Consider the following 23,730-nt stretch of genomic DNA (forward strand, 5'->3'; position numbering starts at 1 on the left):
TTGCCGATTATTAGGGTCATCTTATTCCCACAGTCTGAGAATGGTGTTGGTGTTTTTAATTTCTTTGAGTTGATACATCTAATGGCATTAGCACTGTGCCTTGTGCACTTCACAGAGAGGTCTATATACTGAAGGCTGCATCTTACTGAAATCAAGGGAATTTATTTATCTAGGGAACTAATCTGTTTCTTCTCAGACTTAGAATTTAGGATTTGATCATGTGCACTGCTGAAAAACAGTTCATCTTGTTAGATCCTTTTTTTCATTTGGAATCGAGAGTGCTCAGGAACTTGCCAATAACAAAGAAAAATTAACCCACACAAGCAGCCCCCAAAAAAAGCCAACCAAGAAACCTGTGTGTTTATGGGACAAAGACACACTTGTGTTCATAGTGATAAGGAAAAAAACCTTGGCTTCCTGATCTGCTGATGTGTTTAAGCTCACTGCATCACTCTTACAACAGGATTTTACCCCAAAAATTCAGTTGGTGAAAACCACTGGTGGAACTGTTTTGCATTCCCTTGGAAATAGCAGAGGGGACAATTTCCAGTTTGATACAGGCTTTTGCGTATCGATAGTTTTCTGCTTCCACAGAGACCCAGGATGCTGGTGAGGTCATCAGCACTTTTCCCTTTCCTCCTGCGGCATATGGTGGGTGTGCTGTGGAAAGTCTTTGAGTTTGGCATAGGCTCTTGGGAGGGAATCAATGGTTGGAAAGGGTAGGAGGCAGATATTGTTGGTAGATCCCTGAGATTAAAGTCCCTGCTTTGTGGTTACCTCAGCCTGCAAGACTTGGGTTAAATGACTTGTCCTTCCTAGTCCTGTACTCTCAACAGCACTAATCCTTGTGGTAAACAAAATGATTTTCATTGTGTGGTGCCCCTTTCTGAGAGCAGGAAAAGGGCATATATCGAATCTCCACTAGAACACCAGACTTGCATACAGAAGCCTAATTGTGCCAGGATTTCCCTTGCAGGTTTTTGGACAAAGATTGCAGTGTTTGTGGAAGTAAGCTATCTCTTGTATTCAGTAACCATGTGAGCTGTCATGCTGCAGCATCCACTGACAAATAATAGTATGTCTTATCTCTTCCAGGGCTTCCAAAGCAGCTGAGTCTAGTACCTTAAGGAATGTCTTGCAGTAGGTGCTAAACTAACTGGCACTGAAAGGAACACAAAAAGATGGCAGTCTGTATTTGAAGCAGTTAAACACATGGACTCTCACTGACAAGAAACCATGTCAAAAAAAGGACGTAGCAAGGGCGAAAAGCCTGAGGCACTGATTGTTGCCCTACAGGGTGCCAACGAGGAACTCAGGACCAAGTTAACAGACATTCAAATTGAGCTGCATCAGGAGAAATCTAAGGTGAGTGAAGGTTTGGTTTTAAATAAGTGGAGGTGCTGAAGGAGAAAAACATGGAAAAAGCAGTGTCACTCTTTCCTGGAACAGTGCTCTGATTCTTTCCCCACATACCACATTTTATTACTGTGGACATCCTGTTGTTTCTATGAGAAAGACTCCTTTTTACTGGAGGTAGAAGTTTAAGAAGTCTCTGGCCCACAAATGAAGCATATTCCAGTTAGTGAGTTTTGCCCTGTCCACTCAGTGCTTAGAAACTGTAGTGTTGGTGTTTTTTTCATTGCTGCCCTTATTTCACAGTTGAGTAAAGTATTCCTTAGATAGAGAACATGACAATCCGTGCCTGCTCTTGTAACCCCTCTGCAGTGCAGCTGAACCATGTTGTGTACACTAGGGTATCATGCATTGTTTTAAGCTTATTCAGGTACCAGTGGCCTGCCAGAGCCACAGTTTCAGATGGGTAAAGTTAGTTTGAAGCCTGCTGAGTACCATGCAGGCAGGGCGTAGTGAGGACCCACAGAGCTGCAAAGGTTTGAGGTACCTCCCATAGACTTAAGAAGCCTTTGACTCAACTGCTGGTCTGTGTGCTGCAGCTTCAGTTCTTGTCTACGTCATCTGATGAACTTTTTACTCTTGCCTGCATTGCTTGTACTGGCGCAGCCCTTGTGAAACACGTAACATCTCTTTACACTAACTACTACAGCTGTTGTAACCTGTAAGAAGGTCATGGGCTGAATGCTACCAGTATAAAATACTGGCTGGTTTTTATGCCCACTCTGCACATACTATGACTGTGAGCTGTTAAAGTCCTTGCAAGCAACATCAATTTTCTCACAGGTGATGCTGGAGTGGCTTTGCAATGCAAAGTGTACTTTTTGCTCTCCACAGCATTGCTCCCTTGTCATTTAGAGACGCTTCCAGCAGCAAGCACAATATGTCTTATGTTTTATAGTCAGAATACAGCTTTTGTGCTGTAAAACCTTTATGTGAGAAGCACTGAAGTTCCTTGAACATAGGCAAAATGAAGGCAGTCTTTAGGTCAAGCAGTGTGTTCTCTATGAGCAGTGAAGAGAACAAATGTCTGTTTACTAACTCCTGGTGAATTCTTATGAAGAGGATTGGAAGCACCCAAGCACCTGCAGTCTGGTGGCAGCAGGTGGGGGATTCCCATCTCCAGAGGATGAACCTAGTGGTACATTGTTTTTCCATATGGAATATAATTGAAATCCATCAACCTGGGGGTTCTTTTGCAGATAAACATATATCCTGGGAAAATAAACAAAGAATTACTTACCTCTAGCTTCCAGGCATGAATAAATACAAATCCTTGAGCCTATAAGAGGTCTTTTTTATCATTTCTGTTATAGGCACAGATGTTCATGCCCCTGGATCTTCTTTCTGAAAGGTTTGCTCACTCTTCCTTGGTCTTTATTTAAAAAGGAATTAACAAGGAAGTTCTTAGAATCTTTGAAACCGTATTCTTTTTTCACTGTAAATAACAAACCTACCAAGTTTGCTTTGAAGTGAACATTCATTATCCATCGCTTTCCTTTGGTGTGGATTCACACATGTTTCTGTTGTAGAACTGCTCAGGGATATGAAGTTGCACCTAGCGATATATTAGTAAGTGTGGATTAGTCTCTGACTTTGATTCCAAAGCTGCTGTCAAAGAACTTTAAAAACTGTTGTTAATGAAGAGTAGTAGCACAGGGCATACTTTAAGTAAAGCTGGCTGTTCCACAGGCATAAAAACCAATGCAGCATGCTTTTCTGTAGATAGGTGTCTAAGAAGTGACTGTAATTGTCCATCTGTAAGAGATGATGTGTTCCCTGGACTTTCAAACTTGCACCTTGCTTCAGCTGGGACCACATACAGCCAAGCTCTTTTCTCTCATTTGATGCACACATGGTCATGGAAGTTGTAGGAACCTTGCTACTTCTGAGCTTTGTTAATTTTCTGTTGATGTTGACTGATGGGTTATGAAGTTATTAAACAAATACACTCACATACAGGGAGTCTTATTCCCTGAGGAAATATGGAAAGTACCTGTAGTGTCTGCATAAGATGAGACACCTGGAGAAGACAGGGTGGTTTTAGCTTGAGTAAAGACTATAAAATCTATGTGAATGCACCAGGAGCTGGCCCATATTTCGTTGTAGGAGGGCAGAGGATCATCTAGGGTCTGCAGCAAGTTCCTGAATTTGACTGTGTGTCTGAGCAGGCTTGTTTTGATGCCACTGTGTGTTGCAGGTGACTCTCAATTTATCTCAATGTAGGTTGCTAAACTTGAACGAGAGAAGACTCAAGAAACGAAGCGTATCCGGGAGGTGGAGCAGCGCAAGCAAACTGTGCAGATCACGGAGCTGAAAGCCAAACTCCATGAGGAGAAAATGAAGGAGCTGCAAGCCGTGAGGGAGAATCTCATCAAACAGCATGAGCAGGAGATGACACGGATGGTGAAAGTCCGGGACAGCGAAATCCAGCGCCTCAAGTCAGCGCTGTGTGCGCTGCGGGATGGGAGCAGCGATAAAGTAAGGACAGCGCTGACTATCGAGGCTCGTGAGGAGGCCAGGAAACAGTTTGACTCCGAGCGCCTTAAGCTTCTGCAGGAAATCACTGAGCTGAAATCTGCTAAAAAGCAGGTAGATGAGGCCCTTAGCAACATGATCCAAGCCGATAAGATCAAGGCAGGGGATCTTCGGAGTGAGCATCAGTCCCACCAGGAAGCCATTTCCAAGATCAAATGGGAGAGTGAAAGAGATATTCGCCGCCTGGTCAGTAACCAAAGCAGTTCATGTGTTCTCTTACACTGTAGTAAGTTTGCCTCTTGTGCCTCTTAGTTTTTGGTGAATAACAGAAATCTGCAGTGCACCTCAGCCTGCAGAAATATGACAAACTTCTCACTGTTCTTTGGCAGCAGTGAATGGATCACAGTGAGTCATCCAGAGCAAGCACGGTGGTGGCAGCTGACACCTCAAAGAAAGCAACTGGCCCAGTGGTAGGGATTTGGCCTGCTGAGATACTGATATGTGTGAAGTCAAAATGTCAGAAAAAGAATGTTTGCAGCTGCACTTGTGGTTTGCTAGTTTCTCTAGCCCTTGTGGTAGTATTGTAAACACAACCATAGCAGGAGGGAAGATATCTTTTGTTTTGATCTTGGTGTAGCCTTAAGTAATTACTGGGGAAAAAGAACAAAATGAGGGTGCACCAGCTGTGGTGCAAGTTGCCCTGTCATCTGGGGAGCTGGACCTGCTTGCAAGAGTGGGAAGTTTGTCATGAAAACTGTAATTCAAGATTTGAGAGTAAAGAAAAGACATGGTAATTTAAACTGTCAAGAAGAATTTCTTTTTGTTTTTCCTTTGGGGTGTGTGTGTATTTTTTCCCCAATTCAAAGTTTGTGTACTCAGTGTATATTCTTGTGTTGCTGTGGGCTGAATTAAGAAGCAGTTCTTCTTGTCTTGGATAGTCCTGCGATATTAGTCATAAACAAAGTAACAATAAAATGACTAGCCCTGAGTTTGCACTCGGCAGATTAATGAGATGACAATCAGCTTGAAGAAATCCTAGGTCTGCACAGATCTGTTTGTGAGAATCAGACTGTAACCTCTCCTGTCTCATCTAACAGAGCTCCACTTACATGAGCAGGGGCTAGTCTAAGCTTTCTTGGGTTTGTCAGAGTTTATACTGATTTTTCAGCAATATAAATAACTGACCAAAATGCAATGCGAAAGCCTGAATTCTTCATCCAATTATCTGTTAACACAGGACACCATGCTCGGGTCCTGGGCTTCACTCTGTGTATAGCTGGAGAATCTTGCTACTGTAGCAGTTCACAGTTATGTCTGAGACCTCAAAATATGTTGCTTTACAAGCCTGGTGCCGTATGACATAGCAGATTTAAGTGGTGGACTCTGCTGTGAAGTAAATCATATACTACTTGATTGGAGAAAACTGAAATGCTGTTGCCTTTACACAGTAATATTGCTGTTCTGGTGTTTCTCTCATGCAGATGGATGAGATCAAGGCCAAAGACAGAATCATATTTTCCTTGGAGAAAGAACTGGAGACACAGACAGGCTATGTGCAGAAGCTGCAGCTGCAGAAGGAAGCTCTGGATGAACAGCTCTTCTTGGTGAAGGAGGCAGAGTGTAACATGAGTAGTCCCAAGAGAGAGATCCCAGGAAGGGCTGGAGATGGTTCGGAGCACTGCAGCAGCCCTGTATGCAGGTTTTTCTAGCCCCTACAAAACACAAACATGGCTGTTTCTCTTGATTAAATGTTTTCTCAGGTCCTGGGGAAACATTACCACTATTATTCACTACAGAAACATTAGGTCTGTAGATTCTTCAGAGAGAATGCTCTTGTGACAAAGCTTTGTAAGACTGTTTTCTCAGTTGTTCTATTTACAAATAGAAAACATCTTAAATAATCAGGGCCTCTCTGAAAGAATCAATGAACCTGACTACCTGGGTAGCATGTACAGAATTGGGAAGATGGGCAGGGAGAAAGCTGGGCTCTGAAATCCAGGAGACTCTTAGGAAATCCTCCTCTGTCTTATTCTCCACACATCCAGCCCTCGCTGTCTTTCACAAAGCATGTAACTCACTGGTTGTGTGACTAAATAGATGATGTTTGCACAACAAATGTGTATATTTGCACACATTTACACACATACAAATGAGGAATTAGAAATGAAATGCAACTGATACTGAAAGGGATGTCCTTTTCCCCCCTGACATAGTGGCTTAGCAAATAGAAGCAAGGTATAGGAAAAGGCAATAAAATTTAGAATCATTTGGCTTTTTTCTTTTTTCATAACCGTCTTAAATATCAAAATCTGTTTGGTTGTTTTTCAGTTGTTTAAAAAAAATAAAGGTAAATTTTCAATTAAGTGTCCCCCAAACCAGATGCTTTCTTCCAAAAATACTTTGTCAGCATGTCCAATACAGTAAAAATTCATAAATACAATTTGTTAGTGATGACAGATGAAGACAGACAGCTGTATGTTTCTTGAGGATTCTTTTCCCAAGCATGTGTAACTGTGCTATGTTGTTGCCAACGAGCAGGACTTGCGCAGAAACCAGAAGAGAATAGCAGAGCTGAATGCCACCATCCGGAAGCTGGAGGACAGGAACACGCTGCTTGGGGACGAGCGGAACGAGCTGGTGTGTGAGCCTTGCACTGCCAGACAGAGGCGGGTGGGAGCCATAGGGACAGCAGAGAGAGGAGGAGCCAAGGGTGATAGCGATGAATGTGTCTTTACCACCCATCAGGCTAGTCGCTCATGAGGCTGGGGATGATTTTTTTTATCCTGGAATTCAACAGTAATTGGGTTATTTAAGTGGTATGAGTACAAAACCACAGCAGAAGTTGAGGCAGAGGCTTGTAGGTTTCTGTACAAGTGCTTATGTTCCCTCCTTGACTTTTTAAGTGCCCAGCAGTGTACCACAAGATTTTCCTTGTGAATGAAATTATGTCTGTAGTTCAGTATTTCACCAGCTTGAGAACAGTTAAGTAGTGGATCTAGAGAGGATGGACAATGGGGAATTGATCCCTTTATCTGATTTACTCCTTTATCTGATTTACTTTATCTGATTTACTGTGACACTGGTGATACCTGTATGTTAAAGTCGGTATCCTGACTTTTTAACCTCTCTGTTTCTACTTCCCTTATTAAGGATGAGGGTGGTGAAATTCAACTCCTGGTATTTTATTTTAGCTTTATTCCTGAGCTAGGAATCCTCATGCATTCCTTTCATATCTGTTCAGCTGGCTTGGTTCTCCTCAGTGTTCTCAATGTCATATTTGCAAAATAATGACTTATCTAGATTGCAAATTACAAACATGTTCATGTGTGTCTCTTCAGTTATGAAAAGCTCTCAATCCCCAAATTTCTGTGGTACTGAATAGCTTGGAGTCTGGTGAGTCAGCTTGACTAGCTGTTGTATGCCATTAAATATTCAGCCTATTTTTCACAAGGAAAAAATAAATTAAAGAGCTTCTAAGCTGCATCTTGCACAACATGGCTAAAAGGAAACGATTTTGTGCAATGTGACCAGGAATACTACTGGCAATACCATACACTTTCAGGTACATTCACAATTAACTTCATTTTTAGGGTAGGATAAATGGTTGTTTTGTGCTGCTGCTTAGAGATGTAACCACTTCCTAGCTGCTCCCTACCTTTTCTGTTAGCAGAAGAAATCTTCAGGTACCTGCTTGAGAAAAAAATCACTGGGTTAGTTTAACTAACCTAGTAAAATCATTTGATGATGTAAGCAAATGTGGTTAACTGTCCCTAATAGCAACAGAAAACTCCTGTGGACCTTTCCTCAGCAGAACTGTAAGAGGCAGGAACCTTCCAGTGACAAACACAACCAGGGCAGTGCCTCTGTTAGGTAGATCGTCTGGGTACAGAGATGTTGGATTTCCATAGCCACATGCTGATTCCTTGCCCTCCCTTAGAAAAAATAAATTATATCTATAAAATGCTCAGTATTACTGGATGGGACTAATTCTTGAGAGAAGTTAATAATCCAGTTTTACCAATAGTGGAGCTTCCAAATATGTCCTGTGACACTTTCTTACCTTACAAGGATTTGTTGTTTAAATGTTATGTGACTTGTTTATGAAAACAAAGTTCATTGTACATACGCACAGGTATTGCACCATGTGGCATTAAACCCCACACTTACAGCTAGCTGTGTATTTCTTGCAGATAAAGCACAGATCATTTGGGATTTTTGTAGCAGATTTGCAGCTGCCTGACTGTGTGTTGGGTTGCTTCATCTCTATGTCAGAGTGTTTCCATAGATAAAGCCATCTTTAACTGACATACAGAATTATGCTTTGAGATTTGTAGACAAGGTTAGTTATGGAAGCTTCAGTTCCATTAGATATCTTGGGTGTTTTACCGGGATTGTAGTCCAAAAGGGAACTAACAAAAACACTTCTAACAAAGGAGGGAGAAAAGCTCTTATTTTGATTATTTCCAATTATTAACTGCATTTATCAATCCAGCTGAAGCGTGTTCGAGAAGCTGAGAAACAATGTAAACCTCTTCTGGAGAAGAACAAGTGCCTCACAAAGAGAAATGATGAACTCATGCAGTCATTGCAGCGCATGGAAGACAAACTCAAAGCAGTCACTAAGGAAAATATAGAAATGGTTGGTAGTGAAGAGCAAAATGAGGATTACTGCATGATCTGTGTTTATTAGGTGTGCATGCACGGACTTAGAGAAAATGTGTTCTATGGAATGTGTAACACTATTGATAAGATACAGCCATGCTTAGGTCTCTATAGAATTACAGAATGTTAGGGTTTGGAAGAGACTCCCAGAGATCATCAAGTCCAACCCCCTTGCCAAAGCAGGCTGCACAGGAATGGATCCAAGCAGGTTTTGAATGTCTCCAGAGGAGACTCCACAACCTCTCTTGGCAGCCTGCTCCAATTCTCCATTATCCTCACTGTAAAGAAGTATCTCCTCATGTTGAAGTGGAACTTCCTATGTTCTAGCTTGTACCTGTTGTTCCTTGTCCTATCACTGGGCACCACTGAAAAGAGCCTGGCACCTTCATCTTGACACCCATCCCTCAGATATTTATAGACATTGCTAAGATTCCCTCTCAGCCTTCTATTCTCCAGACTAAAGAGCCCCATGTCTCTCAGTGTTTTTTCATAGGAGTAGTCCCACACTCATCCTCATTGGACTCTTTCCAGTACATCCCTGTTTCTCTGTAACTGGGGAGCCCAAAACTGGACACAGTATTCCAGATGTGGTCTGACCAGGGCAGAGTAGAGGGGGAGGTGAACCTCCCTAGACCTGCTGGATGCAATTTTCTTAATGCACCCCAGGATGCTGTTGGCCCTCTTGGCCACAAGGGCACATTGGTATCTCATGGATAACTTGCTGTCAGTCTGTAGAACTGACTTGGATACTACAGCATTGTGTATGATGCATTCCTATGCAATATATTGAAGTGAATGTATCATCAGTCTTTAATACTAGGCCCAAAATTAGAATATTTAGTTTCAATTGTTTCATAAAAAAAGAAAATGAAAAAAATTAGTTCTATCATTGAGTCATATCTTACTGTGCTATTTTGCATCTGGAACTCAAACCAAGCTGTTAGAGTTGTGTTTTACACCAGCATGAGGTTCATCTTTGAATGCAGATGTTCTTGTTAGAGCTGATGATGGGAAAGTGAAGTTCTGATCTGCCAGTGAGCATGTACCATCTTTCCATGTGTGTATGGTAGATGGATGTGGGAAACGGAGAATGTGTTGGTGGCTTGAATTTGACTAGAGTCACAAATTCCACACATCAGGGCTCCATGAAGTGAGGTCAGAGCAGTTATGTCTCATAACTTCAGGTGGAATTGCCTTCAGTATCAGTCAGAATCTAGTCGCCGCACATGCACTGTTGTTGCTTTGGCGACAAAGACAGGAGGTGGAAGTTCAGGATTCCAAGAGGTAAGGTGGCAGCCTGAGGAGACTTTCCCTGCTGTGTGTGTTTGTGTGCCGTGTCTCTGGCTCACAGCAGCCACTGTCCTCATCTCAGGCTGGCTGCTCTTCTGTGGGAACAGCTTTCTTGCTGATTAGGACAAGACGGCCAGATTCACTTTCATGTCTTACAGGAAAAAGGCTTTAGTGGTACAGGGTTAATCCACTTTAAGTCTGCAATTCAGCCATGCCAAGAAGACAGATAAACTTATTGCAGGTGTCATGGGTCAGAATTCTTCTCTCTCAGCTGTGGTAGTTCATATCACAGCCCCATGGCTTTTCCTACAGCACAGAGAAGGAACTTGGGAATCTGTCTGCATTAAACATCAGGGACAGCACCACTGATGTGAATATATCTGCACACAGCACGTATGTTCTAACTTAGCTCCTTAGAGCTCTGTTCCTTTCACTGTAAATGCCCAAATTATGGCAGTTCGCACGATGTGGGTGCCTAGAGTAGCTCTGATGGGCTGTAGCCAACTCTTCTCCCACATACGCTCAAAAGTAGGCAGGATGTGGACTTCTATTTAAAATAGACCTGGTACCACATTTTTTGACTTCCCTGCTCTTCTGACTCTCTTTCACATGACTAAAGCCATGTCCATTTCCACAGTGAATACAGCTGTATGATGGATATCAGTAAGGGCATAGGATCATGTGAATAGATACTATTTATATACTCACTAGACAGGTAGGGAGTTGCACTGTATTTACCACATGTTGGGGCACCTTGATGCATGGCAAAGGAAAAGCCATGATGTATGACTTCTAAGAGCTCCTATAGAGGTTGTACTGCCACACAGGAAGTAAATAAAGCTTTGTTCTAGTTGATGAACTCAGCCTTGCTGTGCTGCTTTGTTGTTAAGAAGTGCCGATATGGGTATTAATAAAGTTACATAAATAATGTAGCTAAAGCATATTTAAAGGGCTGTACACCTCAAATGAAACATGTTAAGTTTTAACTGAAGGGATTTTTTTTTTGTCTTCTAATTGATGTATCTTATTTTATCTGTTTCTTCTTCTTACTACAGAGAGAAAAAATGACATCACATCCTCCTCTAAAGAAATTAAGATCTCTCAATGATCTGGATCAGGCTAATGAAGAACAAGAAACTGAATTCTTAAAGCTTCAAGTCATAGAACAACAGAACATAATTGATGAGTTAACAAGGGTATGTCCAGAGCACCAAAAAATTAGCAATGATTCCTGTGTACAGTATTTCTTCTCATAGCTACAGGTTTGAGGGTTAATACCTTACTTTTAGCACCTGCATGTTTTCTAGATTCCACCTATTTAAATGTGCACAGAGTTGGTGGAAGCCAAATGTTTTATTTCCTCTGTAGATTCTACAGCTGCAAATGAGAAAAGAGAGTAATTTCTTAATCTTATTTTCCAGGACAGGGAGAAACTCATTCGTCGCAGAAAGCATAAAAGGAGCTCAAAGCCAATTAAGGTAAGGGGAAAAATTATTTTCAGCTTATAAAAATGCTAGCAGGCCCTGTAGGAAGCCAAACTTTAGCAATGTGATTAAAGAGAGCTTTATGGATTATATGAATCTGCTTTAGTGATCAGATTTATTAACCTTAGTTACTTTGGGAGAGCTATTTAAGTCCACTTTGAAATTCAGTTTAGGATGTGCAGCCGTTTTATTTTCAGCAAAATGGGGCTTTTCCTTCCCACTCTCTGAAATAGTAATAATCTTCAAGCTGATTTCTATAAATATTGGTCTCAAGGTCTAGTATTCTGAGATATATTTACATTTCCAGAGAACTCCCCATCCATCTGCTGATATCTATTTTTCATAGCACATATGGGCTAAAACAAAATCCTTCTGCATCTTTATTCTTCAGGCAGAAGTTTTTGCACACAGAACTGTCATTCTCTACTGCACAGTTCCACAGGCCTTTGGCTGTCCCTTGTATTACTCTGAATTGGGTGAAGTCCAAAGCTGGTATAATTTACAACAGTTTGAGAGCTGAGTAGTCAGTAGTGGTGCAAGGAGTTCCTTTATCAGCTAGATATGAAGAGTAACTTCACAGCAGTCACAACTCACCTCTAAAAAGCAGAAATACTGTGTAGGAAACATAGCTTGGTTGCTCTTTATCCTCCAAGGATATGCCCTAGTCCATCAGACATGTTCTGTGAAAGTAAGGCAACTCTTTTCTAAACACAGAGAATTTCAGGCCAATAAATCCTAGAGGTGTCATCACGTTGTTGCTGTATGGTTTTGAAGCAATACACAGCAAATGTAACAGGGAGACAAACACTAAAAAGTATTGTCATCAGTCAGCTTTATTTCTAAGACATAGATTATAACAGGGGAGAAATGGCTATTGTCTTCTCTTGGAAAAATAATGAACACAAGAAGAGAATATATTCAAAATGTTATTGACATCTTTGATACATTTTTTGTGTGGTTTGAAATCCAGGTTTAGAAGGTTGTAACCTGTCAGCAAAAGTGAAGAATGTTGCAAAGCAGAAGTGCAGCTTAAATGCTTGTCAATCAGTTTGCAGAATTATTCATAATCCAAGTATTTAAATGCTCAAGTCTCTACCTGAAACCAAGCCTACAGGGTCAAGCATTGGTACCTTTGCAGGACATAACTCACAGTTTTCATTTTATTTCATTCAGTTACTGAGATGTCAGACACGCAACCAGTGTAGTGTGAGCAATCTCTTACAACATGTGCCAGTTACTCTAGACCTGGAAAAGATGTGGAAATAAAAGTTCCTTCATGCTAATTCTGTATTGAAATAGCTTTCACTTGCTCCAACAACAATATCAGTAAGAGAAGTACTGAGATACTAAAAATCTCAGCAATGTCTGAGACACAAGGAAGGTTCCATGTTCTGTGCTCTTTTCCAGCTTGACAGGGTTACCTCTGCACACCAGTGTGCATGTTGATGTTTTCTGAACAGCACTGGGGTTAGCAAACAATTCTTTTGCCTTCCTGCAAGGGCAAAGACTTTTCCCTTAGCCTGGTGCTGCTCCTGTTGTGTTTTCCAAGTTTTGGAGTGAGACAGATCTTTAGCTCAGAAAAATGAATCAGCACACTCATTCCCCACAAGTACAAGACCTAATCTTCATTAAGGTTCCCTTCTGGTTTGTTTGGTGATGGTAATTGCAGAGGTATTGCTTTTGTTTCATGTCTTGCCTTTTATAAGTAACTAGCAATAAGATTTTGAACTAATTTACTTCACTCTTTTCCTGCCTCATCCCAAAAATCACATTACCTGTTTCCAAGGAGATTCAGAAATAATGTTTTTACTTCTTTAGAGACATGTGGTGGATACATTTTTTGGGTACGATGACGATTCCATGGACTCTGAAACATCCTCTGTAGCCTCATATAGAACAGACAGGACACCAGCAACCCCAGATGATGACCTGGATGAGGTAAGGTCTGACTCTTTCCATAGGCAAGGAGAGGTTTTCAAGAGACTTTGACTTCCAAACCAAGTAGCCAGGTTTTCAGAAACAGTAAGGTTTTATAGTGAATGCTGAGTGGTAAGTTCTCACGAACTTTGGCCTCAATTTTGGCTACTGATACTGAAATGCTGAGAGGTTCTTTTCAAAATCTAGTCCATTGAGTCTACAGCTATAATATCATTGCAATGTGAGATTATTTCTTCCTCTTCCTCTTCAAGAAGAGAAATTTATCATATTTCATTTAAAGAGATATAAATGCTGTAAAAGTTGCACACTTATTACTTTGCATTACAGCTCACTAAAAAAAGCTATTTGAATCAAGACCTATAAACCAATTATTATGCTTAAGAAATCCCACTTGCACTCTTTGCCTTGGCAGTGCTCTGCTCTCTGGTGCTCAGGCATGTCCTTTCTTCTCCTGCAGGGTTTAGCGGCGGAAGAGTCAGAGCTGCGGTTTCGACAGCTGACGAAGGAGTACCAGGCCTTGCAGAGAGCATATGCACTGCTGCAGGAGCAGACAGGAGGCATCATAGATGCTGAAAGAGAAGCCAAGGTCAGTAGTTGTTTGAGAGTAAAAGCATTTCATTGCTGACTGGACATGCAAACCCCTGAAAGTGACATGCAAGGGGATGGAGTTGTATACAACAACCATACTTAGATCTCTATTCACTCATTAGCTGAGGACATTTAAAGAGAGTGACAATTAAGAATGGAGACAATCACTCAGTTTGCAAGGGGCTGTCCTCCACCTGAGCCTGAGCACTGCAGTTAGGCAGGCATGCCAAAGCAGGCAGTTCTGCAGTTTGGTACAGAACCACAAGGGCTTTCTCCTCTTTGTCTCAGGTGTGAAGGGGCTGGGGTTTAAAGGTGAATGGAGGCCTGTGAGTTTTCACAAAGGCAGGCACTGTACCAACTTTAAGAATACTCACCTGAATGTCTCTAACAGAGAAATGCAAATTGTATTCAAATTTGATTGCAAGGCAGACTACAGTAAACCTTCCACAGCTAAAAAATTTGTCCCTCTGTTGAAATCACAGAATCATTCAGGCTGGAAGGGGCATCAGGCCCAAAGTCCTGTTCAAAGTAGTCTCAGCTGTGACACCTCACAAATGTGTTTGCAGACTCAGCTCCTGCAGACCACCCTGGGCCATGTAATTGCTTCTTTCCAGTCCCTTTTCCCACTCTGACCTACTAAGCACTTTTCTTTAGTTCAGGGACTAGCCCTAAGAGGATCTTTCACCTCGAATACCTGAGCTTGTGTTTCACTAATGCAATACATGGTAACAATAGACTTGGGTGTGGAGTGGGGTCTGATCTACCACTGTGTTCCCTTGTTCCAGTCTGAGAGGTGGCACCAGACATTGCTGAGCCAGAGTCTTTGTAATGGTTGCTCACTCATTGAGCATAAACCCAGACTCTGATGTGTTTGGTTTTGTTTTAGTACCAGTCACATTGCTAGTTTTGTTACTGTCTAATGCTGTGTCTGACTTCAACAGGCTCAGGAGCAGCTCCAAGCTGAAGTGCAGAGATATAAAGCCAAAATAGAAGATTTGGAGAAAACTTTGGCACAGAAAGGGCAGGTAAGCACTTTTTTGTGTATTTTATTTTCCCATTTTGGATCTTACTTGCTCTGCTTGGGAAATACCTAGCACGATTTCAGTAGAGACTCCAATGAGATATAATGTCGCTGTTCAGTCAATAGGCAGGCCTAGTGAGTTCAGAAGCCATACAACAGCTTGGTAGAGTAATGTGCTGTTACTCTGTGAACAAAAGTTCACTCCTATAGGATTTTAAAGCTTGAATGTTGTGGCTTCAGTTTTCAATAAATGTGCCCAACTTCATGGAGTTGGATTATTCTGTAACAGTACTGCCTCATCCAACAGGACTCGCACTGGGTAGAAGACAAGCAGCTTTTCATTAAGAGGAACCAAGAGCTTTTAGACAAGGTATGTTCCCAAGTTTTGAGTGTTCACTCTGAAAGGTCACCTTGATCCTGCAGCACACTTTCTGGATGTGCAGTCTGGTGTTTATGGGTGTAGTATAAGGATAGAACAGCACAGGTTAATATGAACAAGACAGTATATGGAAAGGTGAGCACTCTCCAGCTCTTCTTGGGTACCATTGTTACCTACAGTTGCTGATGCTCTTGTTTTGCTGGTGAGTTCCAGCCTGAGAGCTAAAAGCTCTGCTGTCCTTCTGGCTCCAAGGTGCAGACTTTTGTGTTCCAATAGCATTGTACTGAGAGGTCTGTAACTGATGCTGCACTGGCAGAGAAGTTGTGAAGACCTCATCCCTGGAAGTGTTTAAGACAAGACTGGATGAAACTTTGAGCACCATGGTCTAGTAGGAGGTGTCCCTGTCCATGACAGGGCAGTTGGAACTTGATGATCCTTAAGGTCCCTTCCGACTCAATCCATTCTATGATTCTGCGATCATTGGAGTTTGGATTTTGCACAGCCTGTGCTACCTCAGCTATTGCTCTCTAAATATTTAGTGTTTCTTGTGACAGTTACACCAATGCCAAATTTTCATCTTTCCATCAGATAGAGAAACTGGACACAGAAAACAACCGTCTGCAACAGGAGCTGCAGGATGCCCGAGACCAGAATGAGCTGCTGGAGTTCCGCAACCTCGAGCTGGAGGTGACAGAGGAGCTCTTTTCATTAGAGCTGGTAGCAGATTAAACTTTAATCTGGTGTGCACTTGCACTGGACACCAACTTTAATCAAGTGTATACACAAGCACTTTGGTGATAACAGAGTAACAAATCAGGACCAGCATTTCTTATTGTGAGCTGAAGTTTGTCAGCTCCAGTATCAGAAGAGATATTGTCCTCTGTACTGGTCTGCTTCTCCCCTCTGAGCTAAGTGTCCAGTGTGCATAGCTCAGCTTAGCTGATTGATGTCAGCTTGGCTGTTAGTTACCACACCTCTGGATAGGATTTTTCTAGTACTTTGGAGCAGTCTGTTACCTCCTGTTAAATAATTAGCCTGAGTTTAGGATCCTATCCCAACTGGCATACTGTTTTCCAGACTACGTCTCAATGTTTGTTTCTTTGCCTTGTGAAATTAAGAGCTCGGCTTTGCAAAGCATGGTATAAACAGTAGCTATGGCATTTAATGAGTTCTGTGTGCATCTCCTTTATTGCAATGTTCTCTGGCATCTTTTCAATTTATTTTCAGGAAAGAGAGAGACGGTCCCCACCATTTAATCTCCAGATTCACCCATTCTCAGATGGTGTGAGTGCTCTACAGATCTACTGCATGAAGGAAGGGGTTAAGGTAGGTCAGTTTTATAAGGCAGCACTTTTAACTACAGGAGAGCTGGATGTGGCCCATATAACCCATTGTATTCATCTCTGCTTATAACTCCACTAAACTTTAAGCATTTCAACCGAGTCTAATTTAAGAGGGTGTGATGACTGCCACAGTTGAACTTGACTCATAATTTTCACCATAATGACAAAACCTGACTCAAAGGCAACAAAATCAGTATGTGATGCATTTCCATGGTGCAAAACAAAATGGTTGATTTCATCATGGTTCATAGGACGGATGAATATTGCAGCTGTGATAAAATGTGCATGCCATGCCTTTACCTTCTTTTCTCTTTGCAGGATGTCAGCATCCCAGACCTCATAAAGCAGTTAGATATCCTTGGTGATAATGGGGTAAGTTAAAATAGGAGATATTTTCCTTTTACAGGCTGCATTTTGTACAGTAGCATAAGTGAAATCTGTGATTATAATGATTATTTTTAAGATCCTTGTTAAATTATGTAATAACAGAACAATTAATTTAAAGAGAATTTTATTTCCATAAGTTAAGGATTTGTGAGATTTCAATAACCAGAGAAACTGGTAATGAAGTAGCAGCTTTAATATCTGGTTTAGCAGACTGGGAAGGATGTCCAAAGGCCACTGGTATTTGGAACTGGGCCTCACTGCACTCCTGTCATGCAAGCAAGCATGAGAATAAGTTTGAACCAATTACATCTTCCTCAGGACTAGAATTCTTCTGCTAACAGTTTCATCAATAGCCAAGAATTACATAAGTCCCTATGGCTTTCAAAGCCCCCATGGCTTTCAAAGTCCCCACTTCAGTAATCTATATAAAAGAGATCATCCTTTATCTCTGTCCAACATTAGATATATTTTAAGAAAGTGTATAAAAAGCAAAAATGAAAGGTCATGATTGCCTCTTCACATGATGGTCTAAATCAGCATTATTTTTACAAAAACTTTTATGGAAATTCAGCTTTGTAAAGCTAGCATGAAGACAGAGAAATGGGTCTAATTTTAGCTTAGATGTAATGGGATGAAAAGAGATAGTTAGTCCATATCATGCAGTGTTCTTTTTAATTAATATGTTAGCAGACTCTTGAATGTTTCAATGGGAAGAGGGTACCCAGTATTAGGCTAGTCTGTAGCCTGGGCTGTCTTTATTCATGCAGAAAACTGCTGACAATTTCCTTCTTTCCTCTCTCCACAGAATTTAAGAAATGAAGAACAAGTGGCCATAATTCAGGCTTCCACTGTATTGTCCTTGGCAGAAAAGGTAAATCATATGCTTGCCTTTCTTAGGTGTTATCTGAGGCCTCATCTAGCACTGGAAGTGTTCTTCTCTGTCATTGTCCATATTGTAAAACTTTCTAGTGTAGGAAGTGACTCCCCAGGTAAACTGTGCCAGTGCAGCCCCAAACAGCTTGCTAAAGCAGCAAAAAAAAAAATATCAAGCCCAACTGGCCCAATCTCTGAAGTCAGAGCAACTGCAAATACAAAAAGAATGTCAGATGAAGCCTGCAACTGTATGCTGAATGAAAAACATAAGCCATACTTAGTTACTGTGTGGGATTTCTAGTTCTGAGATTTCTAGAGCTTCTGAAGGGATCTGTATGTAAAATTTCCACTGGAATTATGTGTCTTAGTTGCTTGTTTGAGAAATTAAAAATAAAAATGTGAAGGTTGGTTAAGATTGCTTTCTGTGGCTCATATGCAGCACACAGTTTTGTCAACATGACATCTTCCATTGAACAATTCTTCCTCTGCAAAGAGAATTGCCATCTACTCAGCTAAGCTATTTTTGAGGTGTTAGAACCTCATCATGGGCCTTTGTCCATGAGATGAATTAATTTCCATTTCCATCCAAGGAAGTGTGCTTTTCCATCTTCCAGTGATCTGGTAATGGTGATCCTCTTGCTGCTTCTCTGTCAAGTGCTACCTACAGACATTGCAGCTGCCCCTATCATGTGAGAACGGCTTCAAGAACTAGCAATAGGTTACTAAAACCAGAATAACAAGATGCTGTAGATGTCCCAGTTGCCACTGCCATTGGGCCTAGAAAACACAGCAAGTTACAGCTCTCACTGTCTTCCCTCCAGTGGATTCAGCAGATTGAAGGAGCTGAAGCTGCTTTGCATCAGAAGATGATGGAACTGGAAAGTGATATGGTAAGCAAACCTTCCTTAATATGCGTTTTAGGGGCAAGACTTACTTGTCACATTTATGTGGTGTGCAGAAAGATTAGTGAAAAGGTCTTTTGGCAGAGGAAGTATCCAGACTTCCTCTGGTTATGGGTGACTCCATAAAATTGTTACTAATCCAGTTCAGATGCAACAGCAGAATAGCACAGAAATAGTGAAGGCTGAAAACTTCCCTTCCCTTTCTACGAGGATGACTGTTGCTTAGTAAGTACAAAGCTCAAAGGTTGCTTGGTGATTTTCAGAGATAGGAGATGAAGAGTAAAGCTTTTTCCAAGGTTCACACTCTAAACATCAGCTGTTGTATCACATTTTATTCAATACTGATAGTGGGAAAGTAATGAATTATCACACTGTCCTCTTTCATTGCAATTTAAGCTCATGCCATCCTAAAAGCAAAACATTCCCAGCTGAGCTGAAGTTGCTGCAGTAAAGTTAGTCACTTTATTCTTATTCTAGCTAATGGTAGTAATCTACAAGATAAACAAGCACAACTGCAGGAGTTGGATAGCTATAGTGGTTTACATTCTGTTGCTATGGTGTGTCTTGTACTTGAGTCAATTCAGCTTCGGGTAGGCTGAGAAGTTGAAATACAGCAGCTTCCCCCAGGTAATGTGAACATAAATGTGCCTGTTTAGCTCCTGTCTAGTTCATAGCATTTTCATGCCTCTTCCAAAATAAGAGAAAGCGCAGAAGGAGTTGTCCATGATGCCAGAGGAGGTATCTTTGGAAAGATCACAGTAACTCCCAAATTACACTACTGAAATTCCAGGCGATACCACTGAAGTCACAAAGAGATGATGGATTTAGTTCCACATAGACAGATGTATTATCATACAAAAGCAATCTACAGCTGTTTTATCTTCCTTCTATTCTAGCTGAGTCAGATATTAGTATCTCTATGGAGAGTGTCAGATGAAGACCAGTCTCCTGATCCTGGGGCAGATACACGTAGTTGATTTAATAAAACTTCCCACAGTATTTTGAGTAACTAATTCCTTTTTCTGTCTAAATGATCCTTCATTGTAGGAGCAGTTTTGCAAAATAAAAGGTTATTTGGAAGAAGAATTAGACTACAGGAAACAAGCTCTTGACCAAGCATACATGGTATGTACAAAGGAAATTCTACAGCACATATCGGCCAGTGTTGTGATGTGATGCAGACTCCTGTTGGATCAGGAGGAGAGGTTTTGGCTTTTTTCTTAGTGTCCTTTTATTATTTTTTTTTCACATTGCACTACCATGCAGTCTGCACAGCTTCAACATGCCACCTAGCTTTTCCTGTCACAAAAACAGTAAACCTTAAGTCAGAAACTCTTTTGTCAGTTGTCATTAATGTTGGCTTGTCCAGCTGGAGTCAGTGTAACCATCTGGAATTCAGATCTGGAATCTTGGCCATTTTGCATATCACAGCAAGAAGACAATATGCCATGAGAAATAAAAGTTCCTGTTCTAAACACTGCTCTGCCAAGCTCTGATACATGGGTCTGATAATTGGCTGTGCAAGTTCAGCATGTTTGGTTTGGCAGGTTAATAAAATGCTCATTGATTAGAAGAATTAAGAGCAAAGTGGTCTGACAGTGTCCTGCAATCTTTTCTCCTCTGTTTTTAACACAATGGGTCCAAATTTCAGAATTGGTGAAATATTCACCTTTACACTTATAAAATAGATACAAAAATTCTATCCAACTGCTTTAAGAAAAAGTCAAAGTGAGGGATTTCAGTGAAAATTAATATTAAAATATTTTTAAATGGAAGTTCATATCCTTTTCAAAACACTGAACCACTTTATGAGTTCTCACATTCTCACACACTTGAGCACAGGGACCACTTCTTATGCAGGTGCCTGAATCTGTCACCCACCCTTCAGTTCCCACTTGTTTTAAATAATGTTTTATCTCTAACTGGCTTTTGGTATTGCATCAACCAGAGGATCCAGGAGCTTGAAGCCACCTTGTACAATGCTTTGCAGCAAGAAACGGTGATAAAGTTTGGGGAGCTACTCACTGAAAAACAGCAGGAAGAGCTGAGGACAGCAGTGGAAAAGCTAAGACGTCAGATGCTGAGGAAAAGCAGAGAATATGATTGCCAGATACTTCAAGAGAGGATGGAGCTGCTCCAGCAGGCTCACCAGGTAAGAAAAAGGAGTGAAGTACATGTGTATTATCTCAGCTTTGCTGTGCAAGTACATGAGCTGAGATCAAATTTAGGCAAGCTCCAGATCATGAGGGAGCCTATTTGATACTTTGTCTTTACTATGTACATGAACACACATGATATTAGCTCATGGAGTTTTGGCATACTTTGAGTTCTAAAATTCCAAATCAAAGTTCTCACCCAGAATTCTGTCCACATAAATCTAACTTTGCAGTAAAAATTGTCATCCCTGGTTACCTGTCTGGGCACAAGAGGAGCTGTATGTAGTCTAAAGACTACGCCTTGTTTGTAAGGTACATGTGGCCTGCTCACTACGGAATCAGTGTTGTTATAGTATTGTTTACTTTTATAATTTCAGATATAATAACAACACCACTTTAATCCTTTTTCAACATATCAAACTAAGAGAAATCTTAATGAATCATGAGAAAACCTAAAGAGTATGACCTTAATGCTTCCCATCTGTTTAACACAGGTTTAACATAAAACAAGTAGTGTGAAATAGATCCACTATTGATTTTCATTTCCAGCATTTGAGGATGCAGTAACGTATTGTTAGTGAAGGCATGGTACTACACAAGATGATCCCTGCAAAAGAAACAGATTTGTTAATTTCTAGGCTTGTTGGTTGTTCAGCAGAGCAAATTTACTCAGAATTTAGTTTGGATGCTTTCTTCTTTGATTTCCAGAGGATACGAGATCTAGAAGACAAAACTGACATCCAGAAGAGACAAATTAAGGACTTGGAGGAAAAGGTTGGTTCTGTTAACACTTCTGAAGCATGCTGATAAACTGTTTTGAAAGGAATGATCTAGTTCTCTTGAACCTCTTGATTGTTTTGTTTAGCTGAATCAGCTGGAGCTGTTGGTGGCATTCTGCTATGCTTTCTTTTCAAGTTGTGTTTCAGTATATGGAGATTGAATGTTAGAGTATCCTCCACAACATTCCATTTTAGGAAACAAATGCTCAACACTTTGAATTCTAAAGACTGATACTGTACCAAATGATGAAGCCTTTACTTGGCTGTTAAATGCTGTTGGTAGACAGGCAATACTTCCACTAAAGGCAGAGTGAGGCTAGCAAGCAGGAAGGACTGAATGAAACTGAGTGAAGATTTGAAGATTGTCCTTATCTGGCAGGACTTGCAGGTTCTGACACTGGCCTCTTTAATGAAGCTTGTAATTGACTATGTAATATGAGTATGGTACCAGAATCTTGCTCTTAAACTGAACTGGCAAAGAAATACACATGCACATTCTTTATATATATATATATATATATATATATATATACATACACACATACACTGTCTCTAGCAGTATGCACTGCATTTCTATGGTGAATAAGGTCAACTCCATCAGATGGAGTTTGGCTGTTTCTAGATAGGTTAGGTGGGACTATTGAAAAAGGATCATAGTATGGGCACAGTGGCTGCTGCCAGTAGTGTCTTCTCTAGATATGCCAGGCTGGTGTAAGATGCATCTCCAGTGGTAGCCTGGGCAGTATACTTAGGTTAGTAAAGATAATGTACGTGTGTTGGCTATAATATGAAATATTTGCTCTGTCAGTACAGTGACAACAGTGCTAAGGAACCATTTCAGTTTATCTGTGTTCCTATAGTGAAACAAGTGGGCATAATGCAAAACTTGATGCACATAATTCTTTCTGCTTTTCTGCCAGTGTCTTTGTGATACAAGGACTCTGTGATAATCTGTGATCAAGCTAAAACAAAGCAAAACTTACACCATGGTCAGATGAGACCTCCAATAGGAGATTTTTTTTTGTGTCAGTTTTCAAAAGAGCTTTCAACCCATAAAAATACACATCTCAGAAGGCAACACATTCATGATTAAAATGAGGCATCCAAAATTTGATTACTGAACATTTAATAGTTAGGGTTTGGTATTGAGTGTACATACATATATATATATATATATATATGTATGTATGTATTCCCAGGCTATTTTCATCATGGATTGCAGGCACTGTTTTTAAATGCACTTAAAAATGCTACCCATGCTATTTTTATGTCCAGTTTTGTGACTTCAGTCAACCCATCGTGGTTCATAATGACAATTACACCTCAGGCTTTCAATATGGTGCCTATTGTAATTCATCACCAAAATTATTGGGATTTATTTCCTAAGCCTGGGAGGTGCAGAAGTAACTATGGACATACAGTGCTCTCTGAACACATAGTTATTCTAACTGCCCTACAGAGTGCAAAAATAACCCATATGCTTACAGTACCATGACTTTTAGTTTTTACACAATCTTCTTTTTCTTCTGCAGTTTCTCTTTCTATTCTTGTTCTTCTCTCTTGCCTTTATTCTTTGGCCTTGATGTCAATGTGCCTCTTGGAAAGGTAAGACTATTTTATTTCTTTCCTCAAAGCTAGCACTTCTTTCACAGAGCTGAGGATCACATCCTCATGTGTTCTTGTGTATGTCTAGAGTCAGAAAATTCAGCAGGTGCATCAGTTTGTAGTAGCTCACAATGGCAGGTCCTCACACTACTGAGTTGCCACAGGGAGCTGCAGTCAGACCAACATCATCCAGCAGACTTGCAAGTGAACTGCTCAAGCTTGGTGCTGATACTAAGCTCTTCAGAAGTGTAAAAATAAAAGCTAACAAGAATTTAACAGTATCAAACAGCTGAGAGAATTGCAGGTGAAATTTACTGCTGGCAAATTTCTATGATTTGGAGACAGACCCCATGGCTCTTATTCTGTCTCTTGGCTCTGGCTTGAGCTGTGTCAGTTGGAACAAATTCTTCTGCCCTGCACTTGAGGCAAGATAGA

The 23,730-nt window shown here is 40.8% G+C and overlaps 1 protein-coding gene across 2 annotated transcripts; it reads left to right on the top strand.

The window, feature by feature from the left end:
* Positions 1-1,236: 1,236 nt before the first annotated feature.
* JAKMIP2 (janus kinase and microtubule interacting protein 2) lies at positions 1,237-23,273 on the top strand. 2 transcript variants are annotated; one of them, XM_054389290.1, is made up of 20 exons: positions 1,237-1,365; positions 3,637-4,134; positions 5,370-5,579; positions 6,427-6,525; positions 8,381-8,527; positions 10,896-11,036; positions 11,262-11,318; positions 13,143-13,262; positions 13,720-13,848; positions 14,792-14,875; positions 15,179-15,241; positions 15,839-15,937; positions 16,478-16,576; positions 16,912-16,965; positions 17,786-17,851; positions 18,675-18,743; positions 19,803-19,880; positions 20,704-20,907; positions 21,620-21,685; positions 23,223-23,273. In XM_054389290.1, exons 1-20 carry the CDS (start codon positions 1,237-1,239, stop codon positions 23,271-23,273), a joined length of 2,463 nt encoding a protein of 820 aa, XP_054245265.1. The 2 variants fall into 2 exon arrangements, with proteins under 2 accessions (XP_054245265.1, XP_054245266.1); XM_054389291.1 differs by lacking the exon at positions 15,179-15,241.
* The last annotated feature ends 457 nt before the right edge of the window (positions 23,274-23,730 follow it).

Source organism: Indicator indicator, chromosome 18, assembly GCF_027791375.1.
Source record: "Indicator indicator isolate 239-I01 chromosome 18, UM_Iind_1.1, whole genome shotgun sequence".
NCBI classification, from domain to species: Eukaryota; Metazoa; Chordata; class Aves; order Piciformes; family Indicatoridae; genus Indicator; species Indicator indicator.